Source organism: Microtus pennsylvanicus, chromosome 5 (genome assembly GCF_037038515.1).
Source record: "Microtus pennsylvanicus isolate mMicPen1 chromosome 5, mMicPen1.hap1, whole genome shotgun sequence".
Lineage (NCBI taxonomy): Eukaryota > Metazoa > Chordata > Mammalia > Rodentia > Cricetidae > Microtus > Microtus pennsylvanicus.
The window spans coordinates 104,867,454-104,892,796 of record NC_134583.1 but is presented as its reverse complement, the minus strand read 5'-3'; the positions used below and the strand labels follow the sequence as shown (position 1 = coordinate 104,892,796).

Genomic DNA, 25,343 nt, shown 5'->3' with positions numbered 1-25,343 from the left:
ACATATTCTCTCTGCCCTTTGACCAGTTGTGAACTTCTGAGTTAACTAGTGTCTACACACACACACACACACACACACACACACACACACACCACATACCCTTCCTTGATGAGCACTGGAGCTGTACTAATTTATGGGTCAAAGATCTGAATCCATAGGGTAGTTTAATACTATGTCTACTTAGAAAAAAAATTAGTAGTTTCCTTCTTGGGCCTATAAGTCCCTAATCATGGGTTCTTAGCCAGATTTATAGCGCCAGGTATGTAATTTCATTTCACCGTTTTCTGACCATACTAAGGGGTTGTTAATGTGGCAAAATGATCCTAATACTAGAAATTGACAAGGAGGGTGTGTGTGGACATGTGCACTGCGGATCAATCTTTTTTTCTGAGTATTGATGGAAAGACTTTCAACAATATGCCATCGAACAGACTCTAAATAAATATCCTGACAAGGTGAATTCCATCCCAAGAGTGGAAGCTTGGCTTGATAGCAGAGAAGGCTTTCTGCATGTTAAGCTGACTAAAATAGAAAAATCTGTATGATCATCTTAAAAGGGGCGTAGAACACTTAGCTAAAATTCAGTAACTGATTACGGCCCTAGTTACATGACCACATGCTTGACAACCCCCAGCAAACTGTATTCTTAGGAAGACTTTGTTTTCTGCTTATAAATTTGTCAGTAAAATTAACTTTAAAAAGAAGTAGAAAATAACCTGATATGTACTCCTGAGTACATTAAAATTTGGTAAAAGAAGGAGTTGGGGAAATGGCTCCATGGGTAAGAGCTTTTGCTGCCCAAGCTTGAGGATCTGAGTTCAGTTCCCCAGCACCCTGACATCACTGCATACACCAGTAACCACACCAATGGGAGTAGGGGTTCGAGGGGGCAGGAAGAGACTGGAGGATCTGGATCCTTGGGGCTGCTGGCCGGCCAAGTAACTAGGAGTCAGGAGGGGGAGAGCTCCACCTTCAGTGAGAGACTGCCTTCCTGGGGTAAGAGAGTGCAGGACACCCAATATCCTTCCTCTGGCTTCCACTCATGTGTGCACATGCACATGGACCTGCATGCATGCACACACATGCATGTCAAACTGTAAAATTTTGTAAAATAAAAATAATAGAATTTGTTATTTTGGATACTTGTTAAAATATATGTCTGCAAATTGTGAAGCATTTGGCCTTTATGGTTTTAAATTGAGATGTTTCTTTACACTTAAAATAAGATTACAGGTGTGGAGGTGCACACCTGTAGTCCTATCATGGGGAAGGCAGAAAGATCACAGATTCACAAAAAAGATGCCAATGACCTCTGCGGGAAACTAGTCCCTTTCTTTGCCATCCTCAGGGTGTTTTTGTTCTTCTGAATTCTTCGTGTGCGGAGATTTTTAGCCTAGGGAAATCTTCTGTTCTTTGATGCATCGTTAAGATTAATTGAGCCTCTAGATTTTGCATTTTCTAAAAGCAATTTAAGTATGAAGAGTCGGGGCAGCTTTTACTGCCGCATCTCCTGTGCCCCCTTTCCAGCTTGTGGCCAGGTCTGGAGATGATGTAGGAGGAGTGGCACTAATTGCATTTTCCCTTCACTTTTGCCAAAGAAAGGGAGACATATTTATGCTGTCAATGAGGAAATGGATGAATCATTATCAGCACTCTGATAGCATTGTGAGTTACAGTTCAAGAAAGAGAGGAGAAATAAATCCTTCCAGATTTGGAGACTGTAAAACCAAAGGCTACTTGATAGGCTTCGAATAAATATTTATAGCCGGTTACTTGTGCCCTCAATTTCATCTCCATCCATTCTAGGTCACTTTGTTCCAGTGACCTCAACTTTGTCTCATCCATAGCTCTGCTACCACAGTCACCTCTCAGGCAAGAACAAGCTGAAGGAAACCCTGGCCCTTGTCGCATGCCCCGTGATTCTGTGTTGCTTGTTTCCCTAGGGTTCCACAAGAAAATGGGAAGAGGAGCCTACTTGGCACCCTGATGGAATTAAAAGGGGAGGGGTTCTCAATTTGGATTTGGAAAAATCCCCAAATGTAACCCATTTCACTGTTCTGTCAAATCTCCACCCCTACCCCTACCCTGTGGCATCCTCTCTGGCATCAAGTGAAGTCTTTCCTTACAGACATCAGGTGTCCCCTCCCACCCCCCAGTCAGCCCCTACCCAAAGCAAAAAGACAGCCCTATTCCTTCATCATTTCTGCCACATTTGACAAGAGACCTCTGTCCTTTGCATGTGACAAGCAGCACTCGTGGGGTGTACACCGAAACCTCTTTATTTTTGCCTCTCCATGAAAAGTGGTCAAAAGCCTTTCTTACTTCTGAATGAACTCACAGGGACCTTTCCTTTTTTTTTTTTTTTCATTTTTCAAGACAGGGTTTCTCCGTAGCTTTTTGGTTCCTGTCCTGGGACTACCTCTTGTAGACCAGGCTGGCCTCGAACTCACAGAGATCTGCCTGCCTCTGCCTCCCGAGTGCTGGGATTAAAGGCGTGCGCCACCACCGTCTGGCGGGACCTTTCCTTTTGCTCACTATTTTAGAAAAAAAAAGTTTCACTATTACATCTGGTATCCAGGACTGCTGTGATGTTGGCGAAGTCCCCACCCTCATGGTAGCCAGTCTCTGTCCTCAGTGACAATGTGTGCAGACAGGCATTCTTCTCGCAACTTGCTGAGATCTGACCTGTGGGAGCCAAGCTGAGAATGAAGGAGAAGCAAGGGGTAGGTTTTGTCTTAGTTATCTGGAGAAACTCTTACACAATTTGATTTCAGGAGGAACAGTAGTTTTGGGGTAGGAAGATGTGAGTCCATTCATTATCAAGATAAGCTTGAAAATACTGTGGCGCACACGATAGGAATGTCTGGGAGATGTGATGTGGTTTAGAGATAGGTCAGCCTTTTCTAAAGATACAGATTTGAGCGCTGTCAGCATACTGACCTTAGCAAACACTGAAGGAGTGCGTGCTTGAAGTGAGAAAAGAATTGAGGGAACACCAGGGAGCAATCCCAAGGGATAGAAAACATCCTCACTCTGCGATGGATGCCCTTTTGACTTCAAAGAAATCATTTGTCCCCTTTCAACGCTAATGTACTTGCTGACAAGCATTTGGGTAGGGGACTTCTAGTTTCTATTCCTTTGCAGGAGTCTTTATGACTGCTTTGGGATGAATAGGGAATATTAATTACTTAATTTTGTGACCTTGATAATATCTCTTGACTCATACACTTAGATGAACTTCCTATCTTTTTCTGATGAGAAGGGTGGTTGGATATTGTCGGATTTTTCTTTGGGTCACCAGTTCGCAAATAATGACTTATTATGAAAGCTTGGCCTTAGCTTACACTTGTCCCACTAACTCTTATAACTTAACCCATATTTATATTAGTCTATATTCTATCACGTGGCTTTTACCTCTCTCCCATTCTATATGTCTGATTCATTCTGTGGGTCCATGGCATCTCATGAGCTTGATTCATCTCCTACTTCCTCTTTCTCTGCCTGGAAGTCCCACTCACACCTACTGCCTAGCTATTGGTCTTTCAGCTTTTTATTAAACCAATCACAGTAATACCTCAGAGCAATACCTCTTCACAGTATACACATATCTACATTTCCCCCTTTTTGTCTAAATAAAAGGGAAAGGTTTTAACTCTAATGTAGTAAAACTAAGTACAATCAGAACAATTATCAGGTAAGAATTACATTCACAATGTCCAGTCCATTTGTATTTGACAAATTCAGAGAAAATACTGTATTATCTGTCTTATCTTCTTGAGTCTAAAGTTTTATACTTTAACTACTTTTTATCATAGCTTGTATTATCATTCTAAAAGATACCATTTTGCATCTTAAAGCATCTTCTTAGATAAACAACTTAATGTCTCTCAACCCATACACTTTACTGAGGTGGCATTCCCCTCTGTATGTTATGAATATGTTTTATTACCATTGATTAACAAAGAAGTTGTTTTGGCCTATGGCAAGGCAGCATATAGGTAGGTGGGAAAACTAATCTGAATACAGGGAGAAGGCAGAGTTAGGTAGATGCCATATAGCCACCCAAGAAGCAAGAGGTAACGAACCACGAGCCTTGTGGTAAAATATAAAATAATAGAAATGGGTTAATTTAAGATGTAAGAGCTAGTTAGAAATATGCCTGAGCCATATAATATAGTTTCTGTGTGATTATTCAGATCTGAGTGGCCAGGTAAAGAAAGAATATTCTCCATTTACAAGTGGTGCCCAATATGAGGCAAGAATATCCACATAAAGCCTCTCCAATTACATTTTACCTCTTTTGTGTTTCTTTTCTGAATTTGGTAACAAGGAAGACTATAACTATAACTATCTTGTAGTTAGAGTTTTTGTCAGGACCTCTGGCTCCAAAATAAATTCACAGAGACTTAATATTAATTATAAATGCTCATCCAGTAGCTCACACTTATTACTAACTAGCTCTTACAACTTAAATTAACCAATTTCTATTAAACTACATTCTGCCATATGGTGCTACCTCTCTTTCATCTTGAACTTCCTGTTTCCTCTTCGTGTCTGGCTAGTGACCCCCTGACTCTGCCCTTATTCCCAGTGTCCTTAATCTGGTTCTCCCGCCTAACCTTGTCCTGTGAATCTCATCTATCTATCTAAATATATCTATTTATGAACTTGAAAATATACCTAACATGACTATAAGTTTGACTATTATAGATGAATAAGTATTAATCTGTATTTCTTAATTATGCATTACACTTTTAAATGAAATGAATAAATGTGATACCCTAAACAAGAGTAGAAAAATATATAAGTATAACAAAATTAACTTTAAACTTGTATCAATAAGCCAAAAACCATACCAATGTAAAATATTTTGATAGTAATAGCTGTTTTTAAAATTAGATTCAATAATCTATCCTTTTTCTCCTATAATTTGAATATCATGTTTTCCTTTTATCCTTTAGAAAGAGATCTTTGACTTTAACTCCTTTGTTTAGATTTTTTTCCTGACTATGATCAATAACAACTTGTAACCAACCCCCATTAAATGATAACAACCACCCATAATCCATCTTTTGGAAATGTGAGCATTGTTCTCTAGTCTACTTGGTCATCTCAGTCAGCAGCCTTGAATCTGTTTTGTTTTCAGAATTCTGAGGGGACTATAACAAAGGCATTCTGAGGGGCTGCATCACCTGGGCCCTCTGTTTTCATTGGTGTTTGATCCCCTTGTTCTGAAAATACATAAACCTTTAAAGGTAACATACAAGTATGGGATATGTAGCGTGCACAAATCAGTTAAAGGTGATTTTTTTTTTGCTTTATGTTTGAGCAGGTAAAATATACAGTATGTGTTTTGTAGATTTGAAGGTTTATTTCTATATATCTGTAGACAGGATTCTCAGGGGGGTCTTCATTGATCAACCTGATCATCTTTAGCCTGAATGAATCCACAGCATCTCACTTCCTCTGGAAATAAAAGCATAACCTATTCCCCAAAGCAACACACCTTTTTACTTTCAGTTTGAAATCAAGGTATTTTTAAAATGTATAGGTTGAGTTAATCTAGCAGCTTTCATAATCCAGTGTCTCTTAGCAGCCAAAAAAAGTCAAAGACAACAACACAGAATTCAGAGTCTCTGTGCATATTTACGTAAATTTTTCTTTTATATTACTTTACTCCCTTTTAAGGACTTTACTATTATTTTAAAACTATTTTTATGACTGTCTATACCCTTTTTCTTTTTTATCCCAAGCCTTTGTGTATTTTTAACAGACTGTAACCCATTTAAAGGTTTTTTTCCCATCTGGATCTGCCTTTGCTGAGTATCTGTATTGTTTGTTTGTTTTGATTGCATGAGATGAGTCTTCACCTGCTGTATTAGTCACCAGCATGGTGCAGCTTAGTGCATGGCATTGGTGTCTGACTCCTTACCCCTTTGGTTCCCTGAGAGCTTAGCTTCATGGTGGAGGTATTGGCAAGGGCCACATTTACCACCTCAGCTCTGGGAAATTGTTGGGTCCAAGGTGCCACCAAGTATCATGCTGCCTGTTCCTCATAAACCCCACTTAAGTGTTTATTAGCAGGGCCTCTTAAAAGAGCTGTGCTGACTAGCAGCTAGCACCAAGCCAAGGAAGCTACCTTTTAAAGGAGCTGCTCTTCTGTTAGTGGTATCAAGCTTACCCAGGTAAAGGTGGTTACCAAGAAGCTGTGTTTGACTGTGTTTCATGTGTTTGGAACCTGCCTCCCCTATTTTTAAGGTTGTATGTGAATCTATGCTGCTGGATGTTTGGGCACCTTTTGTAGGTGGAGTTTCTCTGTGTCTCAACAGTAACTACCAAATAACCACATGGAAACTTATTAATTATAAATGCTTGACTGATAGATAGCTTGGGCTTATTACTAGCTAGCTCTTACAACTTAAATTAAAGCATTTCTATTAATCTATATTCTGCATGATAGAACATGGAGTACCTCTCTTTTATCTTGGACCTCCTGCTTCCTCTCTGTGTCTGGCCAGTGACCCTCTAATTCTTCTCTTCTTTCCAGTGCCCTTAATCTGGTTCTCCCACCTAACTTTGTCCTGTGCTGCTATTGGACAGTCAGCTTCTTTATTGAACCAATCACAGTGACATATATTCACACATGTATAAAGGAATATTCCACACTATTTTATCTTCAGCTCTATCAGAGATCTGAGAAGGATATAATATTACCTAAGTAAACAAGAATGAAGAATGCAAAACTTTCAAAGCTATAGAAATTACAGACATAGCTGGCTGCCTGGATAGTCACCCAGGGTTCCTCCGAAACATTGGGGCATCCATCTTTGGCCTACAATTGAAGACATCAAGCCTGCTAAAAAAATTTTAAAAATTTTGAGACACAGGAAAATAGCAAGCTTGAAGAACCTTGGTATTTGTGAGGTCAATAGCAAATGATGATTAACACCCTGCCTGAGTGTTCAATGCTTAGCTTCTTACTCAGCTAAGATAACTTAGTGAACCTCTCAAAGTCTTATTTCCCACATCTGCACAAGAAGATAATGATCCTGGCAATTCTTAGCAAGGGGTTGAGGAATGTTCCCAAAATATTTAAAAGCTACCTGGGACAGATGCCCTCTCTAGGTGTAAGCTGCCGTTCTACATTCACAGGGACAGGGGCACTGTGTGGTGAAAAGCGGCTTCATTTCGGGGACAGACATTTTCACAATAAGAGTGTGGGGCCGGTGAGTTGACTCTGAGGAGAAAGGTGCCTACCGCCAGGACTAAAGGCCTAAGCTTGACATCGGTAACCCACAGGGTGGAAGGAGAGACGCAACCCCTGCAAGGTGGCTCTGACCTCCACTTCTGCATGCTGCACATGCACCTGAACACAAAATAAAATATAACTTAGAGAATGAACTGAAAGGAGTGAAGAAGAAAAATCCTCACTGCTTCCTTATACGTGGGAAATTTAGGTGACTGAACTCTGTGGGTCATAAAACTCCATTTCCTGCCTACAAACTGAGCTATGGGTTTAAAAGCCATGCCTACCAAATTTCAGTCGCATTCAGTTTAACAGTTTGCATGGGACAGGCTTCAGAGCGTCTAGCCCTTCCTGTTTTATATTGCATTTGGTGTTCTGTTTAGCTCAGAATACAGCTGTGTACAAAGGTGACCACAAACCACAAGCTCTCCTCTTTCTCTGTAATAAAACCTTACTATCATCAAGTGTCTTGGAAGCTAGTAAACTCATGGCTGTGTCATCCTCTCAGCCAAAAGAATTCCTAAAACTTGTTGCTTAGGAAGCTTTAGGGTGCTAGCTTCAGAGTCCTTTAGAACATTTTCCTTTTCCTTAGAATCTATTGGTTTCAGCTACTTAAAGGCAAAGACATGCGCCTCACGTAACATTGGCTGTTGACACTGGGGTCTCCAGTTTCTTCCTCTTAACTTCATATGTATATTAAAGACTGAGTTCAACTTGTTTGTCAGGCACAGTGAAATGTGTGTACCCCTGTGCAACGTTCTGTGTGCTGAGGAGGACAGTGACCTGTCTGTAGTAATTCAAAGCAGGGTTTTAAATGAATAAATAAGAATAAGCCTCTAGGATTAGTCCCATTGAACATTCAGCGCAAGCAGGGAAGGGAGCATTGCTGCAGGGATTAGCAAATGGTTGGCTGTGGAGAACAGTATCCAGGATCCAGCCACATTCTGAGTGATGGACAGCCTCAGCACTGTGCCACCCGTCTTTCCTCCGACACACAGACTCAGAGCAGGAACCACGAAAGCATGCTTTGGCCCATGCTTTCTTCCAGAACCCTCTGCCTGGTTGTTAAAGGAGCCCTTTGATTCATACCTACCAAGTCACAGAAGAGCTCTGCCTTTAAAATTGCTACACTCTGAGGGAAGATGAGGTGAGACTCTTCTTCCATGGATCAGCCTGGGAGTGAGAAAACAGAGGAAACCCAAGTCTAGAGCGAGATCAGCCTGTGATCAAAGCACAAAGCATGTTAACAAAGGAAACCTGTTTGTGTGGGGCATTTGCTGTCTGCACACCTACTGATGACACCCTATTATTTGACTCTGACAACAAAGTCTGTGTCCCCATTTCACAGATAAGGAAAGTAAAGCCTAAAGAAGTTTCATGGTTGATGCAAGGCCACAGTGCTGAAAGTATAATAATCTGATTTCAGGTTTGGTCTCTTCTTTGATTATAGTCCTGCTGAGTGCTAATTTATAGAGATCGTATAGAAAATTTCTAAATACACACGTTAATCAGCTTTTCGTTACTCTAACGAAAGACCTGAGGCAATCTACTTAAAAAGAGGAAAAGCTCATTGGGGCTGATAGTTTTGAAGGCTCCAGTCACAGTCCTTTGGCCTTCTATTTGGAGTGGGAGCACATGGTAGAAGAATCCTGTTCATGGAGCAAGAGATTGATGTGTTCACAGCTCCTTCAGGAGTATAATTGCTAGCGGCACAAAACCTCCTTCATTAGACTCCTCCTTCAAAGGCTTCCCCACCTCACAGAACACACATGATCTGGAAAGGCCAATTATATACATGCAAACAGATTCTCAGACTTTTGAACATTTTCATTTTATTAACTTTATATGTTATATAAAATCTATCAGTTCTCTTTACTTTATACATGGTTTGAAAGTGATCATGTGTTTTCCCCCCTTCTTGACAAACGCACTGAATCTTACAAGGAAAAGGATAGTACAGGAAAAGAGAAGGTTATGCCAAAGATGAATGCTTATAATGTTGAAATATGTGAGAACAAGACATTCCAACCCTATTTTCTATTTTATCTAAAAGATATAAAGGAACAAAGAGTATGGATTAGGAAGATATTTAAACGTACAACTTAATTTCTTTAATGATATTCTTCCTTGAGAAAAAAATTGAAAGTAACTAGCATCTGCATCTGTTTACATGAAGCTGGCTGAAGGAATGAACCAAGCTTAAGCCTCTCCCCTTTCTAACTTTCAACTTTTTCTACATAAATATGGCTCCGTGCAATGGTATGATAGCTTCTAAAAGCTTATTAAACGTTTTATTTAAAATGAAAGCTGAGAAGGGTCTGAAGATCTTCATCACCTTGGTAAATTTCTTACTGTCTCTTCTCCCTTTATAGTTGGGTAGATAAGAGTCCCTTGAAGGTATACACCATAGACCTCTCAATAATGTAGAGTTGGAACACCTGGTAAATTTGTGAGACTAATAATTCTATTTAATTGCAAGGTTTTGGTAGCTAGACTTGTGACACCACACCTATACCCATTGCCCGCCTGTGCTTCAACAGTCCCCAATGAGCTCCATCTTGTATTGTGGGGGTACCACCAAGACAACAAAGCCAACCTGGGTTGAACACAGTACACGAAGCTTGCCACAGAGGTAGATAGTAAAGATGGTTTCCTTTCTGCTTTCTCAGAAGTAGCCAGCTTTGAAGCACTATGGTAGCAGGGCCAAGGCCCACTCGGAGCTCTTTTGGTGGTGTTAAAAAGGTCCCAGGAAATTTTCAGTGCTTTGTAAGGCCACTGGAGTCTGGGTGCTGGAGGCCTCAGGCAAATGTAGGTTCAGGGTGTTCCTGTTTGCTTTCTGCCTACTCTCAAGGACTGAAAGCTGATCTTTCACCCACAGTGTTACTAGATGGAAACTTAACATTCCAGTTTAGAGTTAGAACTGAGGTTGATGTTTGCACAAAAGATCTTCCTTCCTGGTGAAGTGTGTTCCTACTCCTGTTCTTTCCTCCTCTATTTACATTCCAGGTCCTTGTGGACATTTTGAGATCCAATGCTATATGTAGTGAACCACATACATTTCAAGTGTTTGTATTTGATACATATTTACTACACATATGCACACCTTGTCTCTAGTACGCAAATCAGTGTGGGGCATCTTCTGTGTTCCACCTGGTCAGTACAGCCACTATTTTGACTAGTTTGAGTTATTTTGAACACCAAAGGAATAGAGTGGGCATGGTGACATAGGCTAATATAGGATAAGCTTCTGTATGTTGTGAATATGTTTTATTACCATTGGTTAATAAAAAATCTTATTTGGTCAATAGCCAGGCAGAATAGAGCCAGGAGGGAAATCCAAGCAGAAAGACAGAGGGAAAGAAGGTGGAGGCAGAGTGATGCCAGCAGCTGCCAGGGAAGCAAGATGAACGGTAACAAGCCACAAGCCTCGTGGTAAAATATAGAATAGAAATGGATTAATTTAATTTGTAAGAGCTAGTTAATAGCTTGAGGTAATAGACCAAACAATTTACAATTAAGTCTCAGGATGGTTATTCAGGTATTGGCAGGCGGGAGAGAATATAGGTCTTTAATCCTGGCACTTTGGTGTAACATGAAGGCCTACTTGTTTGGGTTTCTGGCCTCCTACCAGGTCCCACAGCCGTTTGCCCCAAGGAAAATCACAGAGAGGTCTACATAAGTTATAAACTGATTGGCCCATTAGCTCAGGCTTATTAATTCTTATAACATATATTAACCCATTATTCTTATCTATGTTAGCCACATGGCTTGGTACCTTTTTTGGTGGGCAGGTCACATCTTCCTTCTTCTGTGTCTGGGCAGGACTGTGGAGGAATGGGCTTCTTTCCTCCCTGAATTCTGTTCTCACTGACCCACCTCTACTTCCTGTCTGGCTGTCCCGCCTATACTTCCTGCCTGGCTACTGGCCAATCAGTGTTTATTTAAAATATAATTGACAGAATATAGACAATTGTTTTGCACCACTTTAGGAGGCAGGGGAAGTCTGTCAGATCTCTGTGAATTTGTGGCTAGCATGGTCTACATAGTGAGCTCCAGGCCAGCTAAGACTACACAGGGAGACCTAGAAAGACCCTGTTTTAAAATAAAACAAAATACGACCATAGAGTACACACTGTGTTTGAAATCTTCTATCCAGGATTATGCTATGATCCAAACATCTTTTCTGAGTGAAAAATGCCATTGTCTAAGTTATGTATTTGTTCCTTTGAGGGTATCTGGGTGGATTTTGATACGGGATTATTACAAATAGTAAATCAGGAATATTCTTCTTTTATTAGAACTCAGCACTCATCTCTCTTGGGTTCTCAGTATATCCAAAATTAATCCATATATTCTTTTTTTTATGCTGACATTTTTTCCTAAATTAATGTACCAGTGAACATTCCTAAGTTCCTGTGTTTTCAGAGTACAATTTTCTTTTCCTTTAGATTAATGATGCCAGCCAGTGTTGGAGGTTGAGACATTTGCTACTCATCTCAGATTATACTCATAAACATACATGTGTTTACATTTTTCATTTATTTGGTATAGATTGAGAGGTAGAAATTTGCCTTGCCATATGCCCAAAGGCTTAACAGTAAAAAATGAAAAATGTCACAGAAATGAAAAAAACATTAATTTTAAAAATCAAATATTAATCACAATACCTGAAGAGACATCTAGTTTTATGGTGTAGAAGTGAACATGAATTTCAGCTGTACACATATAATATTTAATTTACAGAGTGGAACCAGAAGGACTGTTCAACTAGGGCTTGGTCCTTTAGATTCTGCCTCTCACAATTCATTTGCAACAGTTTGAATTGCATTTTATGACTTCGATTTTCTCTCATTTGTTCTTGATTGCTTTGAGAGGAAGCAGTAACTCAATATATTAAACTCCATTTAGAATCTTCAGCTCTGAGCATTTTAGTTCTGTCAAGCATGTGCCAGCAGAAGGTTGAAAAGAGATGGAACCACAGGGCTCTAGTTTATTGGGTTACATAATGGTCCATTCAAGTCACTTACCTGTGTGGGCCGGAGGGCAATATAACCAAGAATAATATTCCTGGCATTAGAAAGAACTCTCACAGGAAGAGGTGCCTAGGATCAATCTAGAAAAGCCTGTTAGGCTAGCTTTCCAAATAACAGCCTTCACTTCCCTTTTGGACAGACTTATATTATTTCAGCCATTCACTATAATTCATTCACACAATGGCTCCAGAAACACTGAATAGTCTATGGCAGGCCATGCTCTTGATACTGGGCATATGGCCCAGAGCAAAATTGGTTTTGCTCATAAGGAACTTAAATTTTTAGGTGGGGAAGAGGCAAGAAAGCATTGACGTAGGAATAGAGATTAGAGTGAGATGGAAGTAGGGACAGAGAGACGTGATTCTCCCAGAGGAAATAAAAACTGGATAAGAGGCTTGGAAATGCAGGCAGAATATAGGAAACTGCTTTTTTTTTTTAAAGGTAATGTCAGAGAGAACAACCAGTGTCACTTCATTGTGGAACTGAGCAGTAGGGATGACCACCAGAGGAAGTCATCTATGAGGATTAGGGCAGTGTCTAGATAGGCTTCAGGGCAAGGAGGCCTCTGGGGTTGGAAGTTTAGAGAAGAGGTCAGCAGGAGGGCAGAGACTCATGGCCATTGGGATGATCTTAGACTTTTAAAAAAATAACACAAAAATCTAAGGATTCTGAATAAGCAATAAGTCAAATTTTAAAAAATGATTATACTGAAAATTGGGTAAAGTGGACTATACGGGAAAGGCATGGAAGGAAACAAAAAGAGACCTCTAACTGGTGCGGCATAAGTGGCTTACTTTGTGGGATTATCAAAATCACTGTACTTTAATAATTACATTAGTACCTGGACATCAGACATGGGTAAACAATGATTGGCTTATTAGCAATAATTAGTAATCTTCTACAGATACAGATATTTTAAAATACATCCTATGTCTAAGAGTCTTTCATTACCTCCTATTTTATGAACACTTTTCTCCCTCTGCTGTTTAAGTTAATGGACCGTTCCTTGTACACATCCATATCTGAGACTCGTCTCTCATCTTTCAAGTATAAAGGTGTCCCCCAAATCCATCTTCTGCTATTCCCAACTTTTAGAGCATCCTTCTGTCTTAAGAATTAATCATCAAATTCTCCCACAGTCCCCGTGAAACCCATCAAGCAGCAGCATAACAGTTTTCAAATTAGGACCTTGATTTATATTGGTTCAGGCCTTTGTTCTTCCAGATTATTGCCAATTGGGCCTTTTGAGATTTTTATTTTTTTGACAACTGACCCTTTCAACAACATCAGTAACTAATTTATAACATATAGCTTATAGACCAGTATTTAATTTATAAACTGCAATCAGGAGAAAACAGGACTTTGCAGTGCTGAAATGACTGGGAGCAATAGACACTTAAATCATTGGTTCGTTCCATCTGCCGTTATTTGCCATCCCTTCATCTTTGAAACATCTGGCAGACCCTAAAACATGGCTCTCATTGTGTCATTCTTGTCAAACTCTGAGCAGCAGCCTACTACTCCCCATGTTAAATATAGAAACTTCTGCAGGCGCTCGCATCTCCATTCTGACACCATCTTTCCCCATTATTCTTCTCCAGGTAGTAACTTCATCTATTAGTCAAGTTCACTATGCTGCAGTCATCTTCTCCTTCTATATAAAACATCACCCATTAAAATCCTGTCCTTCAAATCCTCTCTCACACCACTTCCTTTACACTGCCACCAATATGCAAATGATTTCTCTGAGTCCCCAACCGCCATTGCACGTAAAGACATCAGTAAGCATGCTAAGACTGTACCCACAGAGGCCAGGTTCTCTACGGGTGTTACTTAGGCTCTGGTTTTCCCTGAAAACTGGGGTCAATAATACCTACCCATGAGACTGTTGTGAGGATTTAATGAATTATGGCAATGTGCAAATTAGTTCTGTAACCGACACGAACACTTAGCATTGTCTTTATCTTCAGGACCCATATTTAGTAGACACTTCAAATAAAACCTGTTTGACATGGAAGACAGGAGGCTTGGAGAGCTGCACAATGCTGAATGCCACTGATCCCTGTACCCTCCGTTCTTTTTTTTTTTCAGCTGAAAAAAAAATTACTACCCATTCAAAGTGGCCACATTTGTATCTAAAGGTCACTCCAACCCTACCAAAACTGAACTCTTAACCTCCACCCGTGTACCTTTCCTTTCTATTTGATATTACCATCTAAATTACTTATTTCTTTGAACACCTAAATTTAATCTCCTGGCCGGTCTTACTGTTTGAACCTCAAATCATGTCGTGTCCATCCACTTCTCCCCACCACCTCCTCTACAACCCTAGTCCCGCACTCTACTTTCTGCTTCCTAATTTTGTGTGCCTCTTGCCCTTTGTCCGCTCATTCTCCACTGGTTTTTAAAGCATACACCAAGCTTAGTGTGAGGTTGTCTGCCCTGAGTCCTGCTTCCTTGGGGGCTGAGATGCATCCCGGAGCTCTGGAGTTTGAGGTTAGCCTCAGCAAAAACATAGTCTCGACTCCATCTCAAACAATAACATACAAATAAAACACACGCCTATTGTAACCCTGCCTAACACTCCCCAGTGGCTTCTCATTACAGAATAAGATATACTCAGCCCTCTGCCCTCTCAGGCCACAGTCCCCATCACACTTTCATCATCCCCCACCCCCACCCCCTGCTTACTCCCCCGCTTTTCCCCAAACCAGTGGATGTCTTGGCTCTTAACATTGGCTGGAACACTCAGCCCCCTGCAGCCCACAAGACTTGTTATTTATAACTTAACTTTACCTAGTTGCCCCTTAACCTCTTCTATCGGTAGTGCCCTATCACACCATCCTACTTTTACCCCCAAAGGCTTCCCACCAAAAGTCTACTATTTGGTCACCACCCCCATTCCCACCCAGTAGAAACCAAATGTCCTCACACAAGTCTCATTTCCTAAGCACAGTACCTGGTACACAGTAAGTAGGCATGCTGGGATAGGAGATTTGACTGAATGAATGAACAAATACAATCCCTCTTTTAATGAGATACAAAGTTCTGTGTCAATTACATATGCCAAAACCAGTTGTTCTTTTAAAAATGCATCTATTTTTCCGTTCGTTTAATTCCCCTCCTGAGTGAACATTAGTGGCAGAAATATGATGATTTAGAAAGTTAGAAAGCTTCTCCCTCCCAGCCTTAAATGTGCTTATTCTCCCCCCTTCTCCCACCCCAGACTCTGCCTTCGTGTAAATTACCGTCCTCTCTGGCCTTCTCCCTGTAGGTTCTAATCACCCCTATGTCTTACTCTCCAGACCGCAGCCAAAGAGCAGTTCGGCTGCTACCGTACCCTTCTGCCGTTCCTTGAGAACGCCTGGGAGCTTTCCTTGTTATCAAGAAAGACCAGAACTTGCTCTTGTCCACCACCAGGCTAACACTTCTGGTTCCCGTCTGCCACCTAGCTGGGTAGCAGGGGCTTCCCTCTTCCAGGACGGTTTTTACAAAGCGCCGCTGTTGCCCCCTTTAGATCTCAGAAGACTGTGTTCCCTTCCCTCCGGAAGCCCTCCCAGACTAGCCCAAGCTCCATCATAAAGCCCCTCATCGCCAAGGGCCCCGTCTTTCTGAGCTCATACTTGCTTCACAAACATAGACCGCCGCGGCCTTTACAACCTGCCTTCCCGCTAGCCCGCGCCCAGCGACTATTTGCGGAAGGAACGAACTGACAAGCCAACCAACCACCGCTCGCCCTTCCCCCGCCGGCGCGCCGCAGCAGTGACGCATTAAGCTGGCGCCGCGAGGACGGGCGTGTCGGGGCGCCTGCGCGACGGGGCGGGCATGCGCAGAGGCGCGAGCCTGCTGACAGATTCTCGAAGGCGGCGGCGGCAGCGGCGGCCTTCGGCCGCGGGGAATGGGAATCTCAGGGCCGTGACTGAGCACCGCCCCCGCCTCCCTGCCGAGACATGGCTCAGGAGAAGATGGAGCTGGACCTGGAGCTGCCCGCGGGCACGGGCGCGAGCCCGGCGGAGGGCGGTGGCCCGGGCAGTGGGGGCCTCCGGAGATCTAACAGCGCCCCCCTGATCCACGGCCTCAGCGACTCCTCGCCGGTTTTCCAGGCCGAGGCGCCCAGCGCCAGGCGGAACAGCACGACGTTCCCGAGCCGCCACGGCCTGCTGCTCCCGGCCTCGCCGGTCCGCATGCACAGCAGCCGCTTGCACCAGATCAAACAGGAGGAGGGCATGGACCTGATCAACCGAGAGACGGTCCACGAGCGCGAGGTGCAGACCGCAATGCAGATAAGCCACTCCTGGGAGGAAAGTTTCAGCCTGAGTGACAACGACGTGGAGAAATCCGCCTCTCCAAAGCGCATCGATTTCATTCCGGTGTCTCCAGCACCGTCCCCGACCCGGGGAATTGGGAAGCAGTGTTTTTCACCGTCCTTGCAAAGTTTTGTGAGTAGCAACGGATTGCCTCCAAGTCCTATACCCAGCCCCACCACCCGGTTTACTACCCGGCGAAGCCAGAGTCCCATCAACTGCATCAGACCAAGTGTTCTTGGACCATTGAAAAGAAAATGTGAAATGGAAACTGATTATCAGCCAAAGAGATTTTTCCAGGGCATCACCAACATGCTGTCTTCTGACGTTGCACAGCTGTCAGACCCCGGCGTGTGCATAGCCTCCGATACCCTGGATGGAAACAGCAGCAGTGCCGGATCTTCCTGTAACTCACCAGCGAAAGTCAGCACTACCACCGACTCTCCTGTGTCGCCTGCCCAAGCAGCCTCCCCCTTTATTCCAGTAGATGAACTTTCGTCTAAGTAATTCACCCGTCTTGAATCCCCCTCCCCCAGTGGAGAGAGAGACAGAATCAAGTTAGAGCAAGCACTGAACCTTGTCGATTAAGTTGAGTCTGTTTCCTATTTGACTCTTTCCCCCTTTTTTTGGAAGTTCCTGAAATGTTATTCTGGAGAATTTCTATGTCAGGTTCCTGCGGACGCCCTTGAATTCAGTGTAGTAATATTTTCGGACTTTTTATCAATAAGTGTGTTGAAGCATACATTTTACGCTGCTAATATGTCTAAATACATATGTTATCCCTTGATTTTTTAAATAATTGAGAGCTCTATTTATTTATGGGATTATTAAGTTCTGATGAAAATATAAATGTTGAATTTCAGTTTAGTAAACTGATGTTTTAAAATTCCATAGTTCATGGCACACTAATTTTTAATGTTTTTAGTGATTACTGTTTTCCATCTCTTGAAGAACTTACCTTCTTACAGCTTTAAAGAAAAATGTTAGTCATATCAGTCCATTGGTTGTCTGGTAAACCTAGGGGTCCTTGGATATTTAATGTCCTGGGCACAAGAGTAGATGGGAGGGGAAATGCCAAAAAAGAGAAATAATAACATTTTTCAGCAAATATTTTAAAAAATTAAAATTAAGTATATAAAAGTAAACATTTAAGAAGGACATTTTCTAACAAAATTTTAATAGTGAAGTCACACCAGTATAACTTCAGAAATGAAAAGTTTCTTTTTGAAAACATTTTTAACCAGAAAGTGCATTCTCTTGGGTATAATCCTCAAAGTTCAATGGGACTGTGCCTTGTCTTAGCTCACTGTAGAAGGCAAAGGCCACCATATCAAACTTAACATTTGAGAAATATAGATGTTTGGGAAACCCCATTGAGTGTTGGGAGAACACCCAGACAGACGATATTCTCTCAATCATCGATAGACTTTACTATCCAGTCATGTCTTGATTCTTAAAATTCTTGCCAATGAGAAGCCAAAGCAGCATTTGGCTGCTTTTCTGCTCTGCCCATCTGTCACCTGCTCAGGAAGGAAGCAGCTGTTTCCTTGCCAACAGGTACTTCCTACACCCTACCAAGCTAGGACATAGACCAAGGTACCTCCGACTTGGATTCTGACGGAGTGATGCATCTCTATTGTTGGAGCTACATTAGCAACAGTGGAAATGTTACTTGAAGGCCGATGGGGTACAGGAGATCAGTGGAGAGTCGCAACGTGTCATCATCACTTAGGTTTCCATAAAGTGCAGTTATGGAGTGCTTTTCTTTTGCGATTAAGATAAATGGCAAATAGTTTTTATATTGTACTTTATAATACTTTATCCTAGATAGACAAGGCAAGCAGACAGACAGGTGAAATGAATAACAGATCAACAGGAAAAGGTTAAAAAAAATACTTTAAGAAAGACCATGACAAAAACTCGTTTTTAAAGTCATTGCCTACAGATTTTAAGAATTATATGGAATTTTTACAACTATGAGAATAAATGGAACTGGTCAACTCTTGACAGTAGCATCAAGTTTCAGTGAAATAACATCAAGGGTAAGGTTGTGTCTGTATGTGTAACATTTCTGGGTAATAGTGTATTTTGCTGACACCCTGATTGTTCCTCAGCTTAAACTTACAATATATCCAGTTCCTGTGGGGTGCTTGACCTACTTATAGAGGAACTTTAATAACTTCAAAACAAGATTCACCGCCACATTTAATGTGTTCTTGCAGGTTGATGCCATCGATGCCTCATTTCCTAAACTGGATGCCATGTGACATCTGACTTCTTCCTGTCAAATACAGCGTAACCACCAAGTTCTGTCAGTTTCTTCTAAAGTGTGTCTCAGTGTGTCTCGTGTTCTATTCCAGCTCCCCTTGTCACCTGCCTTCCTGTGTCTCACCTACCTTATGGCTTGCTCTTCACACTGGCTCCCGAATAATCTTAATACATTATAAACTTGATTTCTTTCACGTTCATGCTCAAAAACTATATTATTTCTCTCCTGATAGTTTAGATAGTTCTGTATAGTTTCTGACTGTAGTGACCTGTAGTGGTGTGGCTGTTCCCGAAAGGAACTCCAGTCCTCTCGTCTCAGAACTCACCTCCCTCCTGCAGCTGCAGAGACTAGACTTCTTGGTAATCCCTAAATAGATTACATATTCTTACATGATTGCACTTTTAAAATGGATGTGTTTGTATATGTGTGTACATGTGTGCGGCACACACAGTGTGGTCAGAGGACAGTGTGCAGAGTTCATTCCTTTCATCCTGTGCATTCTGGGAGTCACTCAAGTCACCAGGGGTGTCAGCAAGTTGTCATGTCTTGTTTTTTGGTAGATTGTTCTTTCTCCCCCAATGATATTCCAGCAAATGCCTTTTTAAGTTTGTGTGTGTGTGTGTGTGTGTGTGTATACATGCATTGTGCACATGCATACACATATGAAGTCAGAAAGCAGTTTATGTGAACTGATTCTCTCCTTTCACAGTGTTGGCTCCACTTGGCAGCAGGAGCCTAAATTTAACCACTGACCCATCTTGAACCAGCCCTCCTCCACTTTTTAATTCCACATGAACTTCGACTGAAAATTGTATAGATTATAAAATACTTAAGTAATGTATACATGTATATAGTTAAAAATGTGCCATTTACTATGTAAACTTCATTGTCTCTTCTACAGGTAACATCTGCTGACAGTTTGGTGTGCACTCTGCAAGCTGTGATGCTCTGCATTTCTCTGCATAGATATGTGCGTGTAGATGCAGGGCATCAGTATGCGTTGGCAGTTCTCTCCATTTCTTTCACCCCATCTTTAATCACTCACTAGGTCTTACTGATTTTATCTCCTGGAATCTAACTCCCGGTTTCAATCTCTGCTGCCAGCAAGATCCAGGCTATTGTATCCTTCTTGGGCTTCTCTCCCAGTGGTGCTCAGCATCCTCACTCCTGTCTGCTGTCTGTTCGTTTGCTCAGCGTTACCCTTTTAATATTGCTTGTTTCTTATTTTTATGAGTGTACAAAATGCATCGGTTCTGGCTCGGGGCTCTGAAGGATTGACCCTTGCCTCTTCCTTGTTTTTGTTTGTTTGTTTTGTTTTTGTTCCACCCTCGCTAGTTAGCTATCCTCTTTTGAAAAAATTATTTATATGTATATGGGTGTTTGCCTGTATGTATATTTGTGCACCTTGTGCATGCCTGGCGCCCACGGAAACCAGAATAGAGCCTCAGATCTGATCTATGATAACTGGAGTTACAGACTGTTGTGAGCTTTCATGTGAGTGCTGGGAATTGAACTCGGGTCCTCTGGAAGAGCAACCAGTGCTCTTAACCTTTGAGCTGTCTCTCCAGCCCTCTCTTTCTGCTTTTTAAATGCCTGATATTCATCTTACTCTTTCCTTTCGCCAGGTCGTTTTCCTACAATCTATGAAAGCCTTTATTTTCCTAAACTGCTGCTTTTCTGTAGGTGGTAAATCTTAAGTAAGCTAAGACTCAGCGTTTGTATGAGTAATTTACATCACCATAGCAACTTTAACCATTCCTCCTTAGCTCACGTGGACATTTGCTTCCAAAAACACATTTTTAAGATATTAGTGTTGCCAATTCAGTAATTCTGACCTAAAGCAATTAACAGCACTTAGTTAAAGAGCCATTTTGTCATATCTAATAAACTTCTGCAGTATATTTTCTTTCCTTGTGGGTGTAAAATATATATCGTGAATGAATGAAATCACAACTGGTTACCAAACCAGAGGGCTGCTGGATGCTGGGACTTTTAAGCATACTTAAAAGTTCATGCCCTCCAGAAGGACCTGGATCAGGTTGCCTTCCAGCGAGTCACATTGATTAGTTCAACCCATTACACAACCTACCTACCTCAAGAGACCACTTGAGATAGTTGGCAGGAAAGCAAGTAGTCTGAACTTAGTGAAAGGCTGGACTTTTCCCCCTGTATTTTGGGGGGGGGGGGCAATGGGAAATTGGTAGAAAATTAGAGAGAGGAAGTTGCTATAAGATGAGGCAGGGAAGGCAATGTAAATTACAGTCCTAAGTGGGTATCAGAAAAGAAAAGACTTGCCTTTGGAAAGCAGGACTAGAAACCTGGTTTTCTTCTTCAACCCGAATGAAAAGGTTGGCAAAGACACCGCAGCTGTTGGTTTGCTTTTGCAGTGGTTTGGGGGGCAGAGGTATGGAGGAAGACTACACATATGATCAGTAGTAAATTAGCTTTAGGGTCAGAAGTGAACTAAATGATTAATGGCCTGAGAATATCTAAAGGAGAGGCTTAAGAATGAATAGAGGGCTAGCCAGGCCACATTGGATTCTGTTCGCATCCGCACAGAGGTGAGCTGAACTGACTAGGTTTGGGAGTCAGCTAAGTAGCTACTAGTTAATGTGAGCACGTTCCTGGGAAAGTACAGTTGAGTGAGAGGCGTTGGGGATGGTCAGAGGATGAGTGGGATCCTATTCATGATCTAACCTTATAACCTGTCACACCAGTGAATATGGAGAACCTGGTCTCATTGTGGCACTTTTTAACTATAATTTTTCACAGTTGATCTTATTTAGCTAGAAGGACAGCCCAAGAGGCAAGCTTCCACCTGAACTCCACTTACTTGGTAGACATTTGTATCGTACTGCCCCTAAGAACCAAGACACAGTTTGTTGACATCTAAGTATTTTTTTCTGAAAAATTAAAATAATATTTATGTAAAATGTAATGAACTGCTCTCTGTGTATCCAGCATTTTTAGGTGCTAGTTTTCAATGTAATTATTTTACCGTTTACTGTGATGGTCTTAACCCCTGTGTTTTGAATGAGGAAATAGGGGTAGAATGGTGAGGACACTTGCCTGGGAGTCCAAAGCTGGAAACTTCGCTGCTGGTTGCAGTGGTTATGAACGGACTGCAGAGCCAGGCTGCTGTGGTTCAGGGGCCAGTGGATACAAGGACCTAACAACAGTACGGAACAGTGAAGGGACATGGAGCTGGCAGCTGTCATTATCGTGTGCTTCTGAGCAGTTCTTTCCCTCTGTAACCTCCCCCGGATTTGGGCCCAGCTCACTGAAACTGCAGAACAAGTCTTATTTCTCCTTTTTAGCTCTAGCTGTCATCCTTCCTTTACAAGTCCAGAGCACTGATCCTTCTCTCATGGCCACTGCTTGCTCCAGATTTTAGAGGCGTTGGGTACTTTTCTTCAGTGAAGTAAGGCTGTCAGATGACAGTTCTCTCAGGACCCTTTGCCGTACCAGGTGGGGAGGTCAGAGTCATCTAGCAACATAAATTTTTGTATCAATATTGTGTATTGTTTATATCTGTACTATTTCCATGCAGCATTCAGTATGGGCTCAGGCACCATTTTCATTAACACCCCCCCACACACACACACATATACACCACACTGTTTAACCCTTATGATAACCCTCTGAGGCAGATAGTATGAATTTACTATGACTAATAAGAGAAAATCGAATTTTGTCTTTTAAAACGCCATTTTTTATTTTTCCCTTTTGAATTTTGTTCCTTTTTGTTTTTTCTTGGTTATTTTATTCGAGAAGACTGTTTCCCACCTACTTAACGCACTTGCTAATTGTGTGAGTGTTACCATTCTGTTTTTAAGTCAAATGATATATTTATTTTGGAATGATTGTGTTCCAGGAAATGATCAGGAAGATTATTGTCTTTCATCAGTGGTGAAATACTGACGTGTGTAAGAAAATCATTCCAAGCTTCACATTTTAAACTGATTTGCTATTTGAAACCATAAGAGATACTCAAACCCTCCCTCTTTTATTGTTTTGCCTAAATAAATGTAAGATTTGTTATCCTGTTGAATATGGATTATAGATGTTGTTATATTTAAATTGATTCAGTTTTTATATTTACTGTTTCTATGAAATAGAGGAAGAACCAATTTGAGTCTTCTCTCCTTACTCCTCCTCTGCCCTTAAGAAAGAAAAGAAAAGGGGAAAAACACTCTTTTGTACACATTTAATCCCAGCACTCAGGAGGCAGAAACAGACACAGATCTCTCTGAGTCGGAAGCCAGCCTGGTCCATATAGCACGGGCAGTGGTATACAGTGAGACCCTGTCTTCAAAAATACCTCTGTAAGTTAAAAAGGTAAAATTTTAAAGGAAAACATAGTAGAATTTAAAAATAATCCCAAACTTCTTATACCTAAATGATAAGTTTCATTTCTTTTACAGAAGCACCCCCACAGCCCTCCATAAGACATTTAAATGTGGAGTCTTTGAGAAACTTTTCTCATTTTTTAACTTTACTTCATAGAAGAACTATCACCTCATTGTTGAGTAAAAAGGGTTCAAACCAAGCAAATTTCCCTTTGAATATATTTGAGAATTGGTAATTAGCATTAATGTCACATCGTGTCCCTTACTGAACCCTTTGAATTCAACGCCATTTAATACATACTCCCACTTCCTCCCCTGTTTCCTTTCTCAGTTTTCTTAAATAGGTAGGCTGGATTTTTTTTCTTTTTTACAAGGCCTACTGAAATGTGGACACACATGTACAGGCACACACAGGAACTATTGCACTCTTTTTTATTAGGCCTACTGAAATGTGGACACACATGTACAGGCACACACAGGAACTATTGCACTCTTTTTTACTAGGCCTACTGAAATGTGGACACACATGTACAGGCACACACAGGAACTATTGCACTCTTTTTTACTAGGCCTACTGAAATGTGGACACACATGTACAGGCACACACAGGAACTATTGCACTCTTTTTTACTAGGCCTACTGAAATGTGGACACACATGTACACACACACACAGGAACTATTGCACTCTTTTTTACTAGGCCTACTGAAATGTGGACACACATATACACACACACACACAGGAACTATTGCACTCTTTTTTACTAGGCCTACCGAAATGTGGACACACATGTACACACACACACAGGAACTATTGCACTCTTTTTTACTAGGCCTACTGAAATGTGGACACACATGTACACACACACACAGGAACTATTGCACTCTTTTTGTTTTGTTTTATTTTGGTTTGGTTTTCAAGACAGGGTTTCTCTGTAACTTTGGAGCCTGTCCTGGAAATAGCTTTTGTAGACCAGGCTGGCCTCGAACTCAGAGAGATCCACCTGCCTCTGCCTCTGCTGAGATTAAAGGTGTGCACCATCACTGCTCAGCTAATGATTGCACTTTTATAGCGCTTTATATTTTGATTTTTAACAAACTCCTCCATCTCAACTTCTGCCCTTCAAGAGGCAGCTATAATGGATGTGGTGGCTGTGCCACAGCCTTTTGTTCCTAATTTTTAGTTTGTCCCTTTTGAACTTCTAGAATACTGGTAGCAGTATAAAAATCACTTGTTAACAAAAAATAAGTCAACATGGTTCAAAGTGGGAACCCAAGAGCCCATTTTCACATCTGTAGCAGTGAGACACAGGACCACCGTGGCTCTTCTTTCAGTTGCCTACTGGGGTCCCCATGGCCTGACTGCCCTCTAAGGTTGACTTAAACAGGCAGCTGTGGACCAAGACAATGGAGAAAGAGCCTTGCTGCCCTAGCGAAGCAAGTTAGTTGTTTGAGGTAATTATTCTTCTCCCTCACTTAAAGGACAAAGAAAGATTTCAGTCTTGCCATGCAGGATCACCGAAACTCGAGTGACAAATAGCTATTCAGAGTCAGTGCCTGTCCCTCTGAGTGAAATCTATGGGCTGTCACTGAAGGAGCAGGTATTTCTTTTAGCATCAGTAAATGTCTGGAAGGAGCTGTCCCACAGGACTTTTCTGTGAGGAGAGTGACAGTGTGACTGTCCTGAACATGTATTTATTCTTCGTTTCTCCCTTCCTCTAAGATTTAAAGTCAGGATATGTTTAGGAATTACTTCAAGTCACTCCCTTGTTCTCTATTTTGAGTCCACTGGAGGAGGAGGTAGCAAATAAAGACAATAGTATTAAGTACCAGGTGGCTTGAGATCAAGAATTACAATTCACTCTTAGCATTTCTTTTTTTAAAAAAAATAAAAAATCTCTTACACCTGAATTGAAATATCATTTGTCCTCAAGGCCTCATTTACCATACTGCTTACTACAGAGACTTCTGAAATGAGTGTGCGTGTGTACCTCTAATGACTGCCACTTAATTCTAAGATTAAATCAAAGCAAGCAGCGTGAGAGACAGCCTTCCTCCTCCACATAGCCCCTGGATCCCAGGACTTCCCACACAGTTGCCTGAAGTTCCTGTTCCCACATCTGCCTGTGCTTTCTGGCAAGGAT

At 41.5% G+C, this 25,343-nt stretch overlaps 2 protein-coding genes across 3 annotated transcripts in view; both read left to right on the top strand.

The window, feature by feature from the left end:
- Window positions 1-25,343, top strand: part of Pip5k1b (phosphatidylinositol-4-phosphate 5-kinase type 1 beta) — a 250,636-nt gene that overhangs the window by 60,759 nt on the left and 164,534 nt on the right. The gene's annotated exons all lie outside the window — the stretch shown is intronic.
- Pabir1 (PP2A Aalpha (PPP2R1A) and B55A (PPP2R2A) interacting phosphatase regulator 1) lies at window positions 16,107-22,903 on the top strand. The gene has a single exon (XM_075973741.1). The coding sequence runs from the start codon at window positions 16,230-16,232 to the stop codon at window positions 17,088-17,090; it is 861 nt and encodes a 286-aa protein (XP_075829856.1). The 5' UTR covers window positions 16,107-16,229; the 3' UTR covers window positions 17,091-22,903.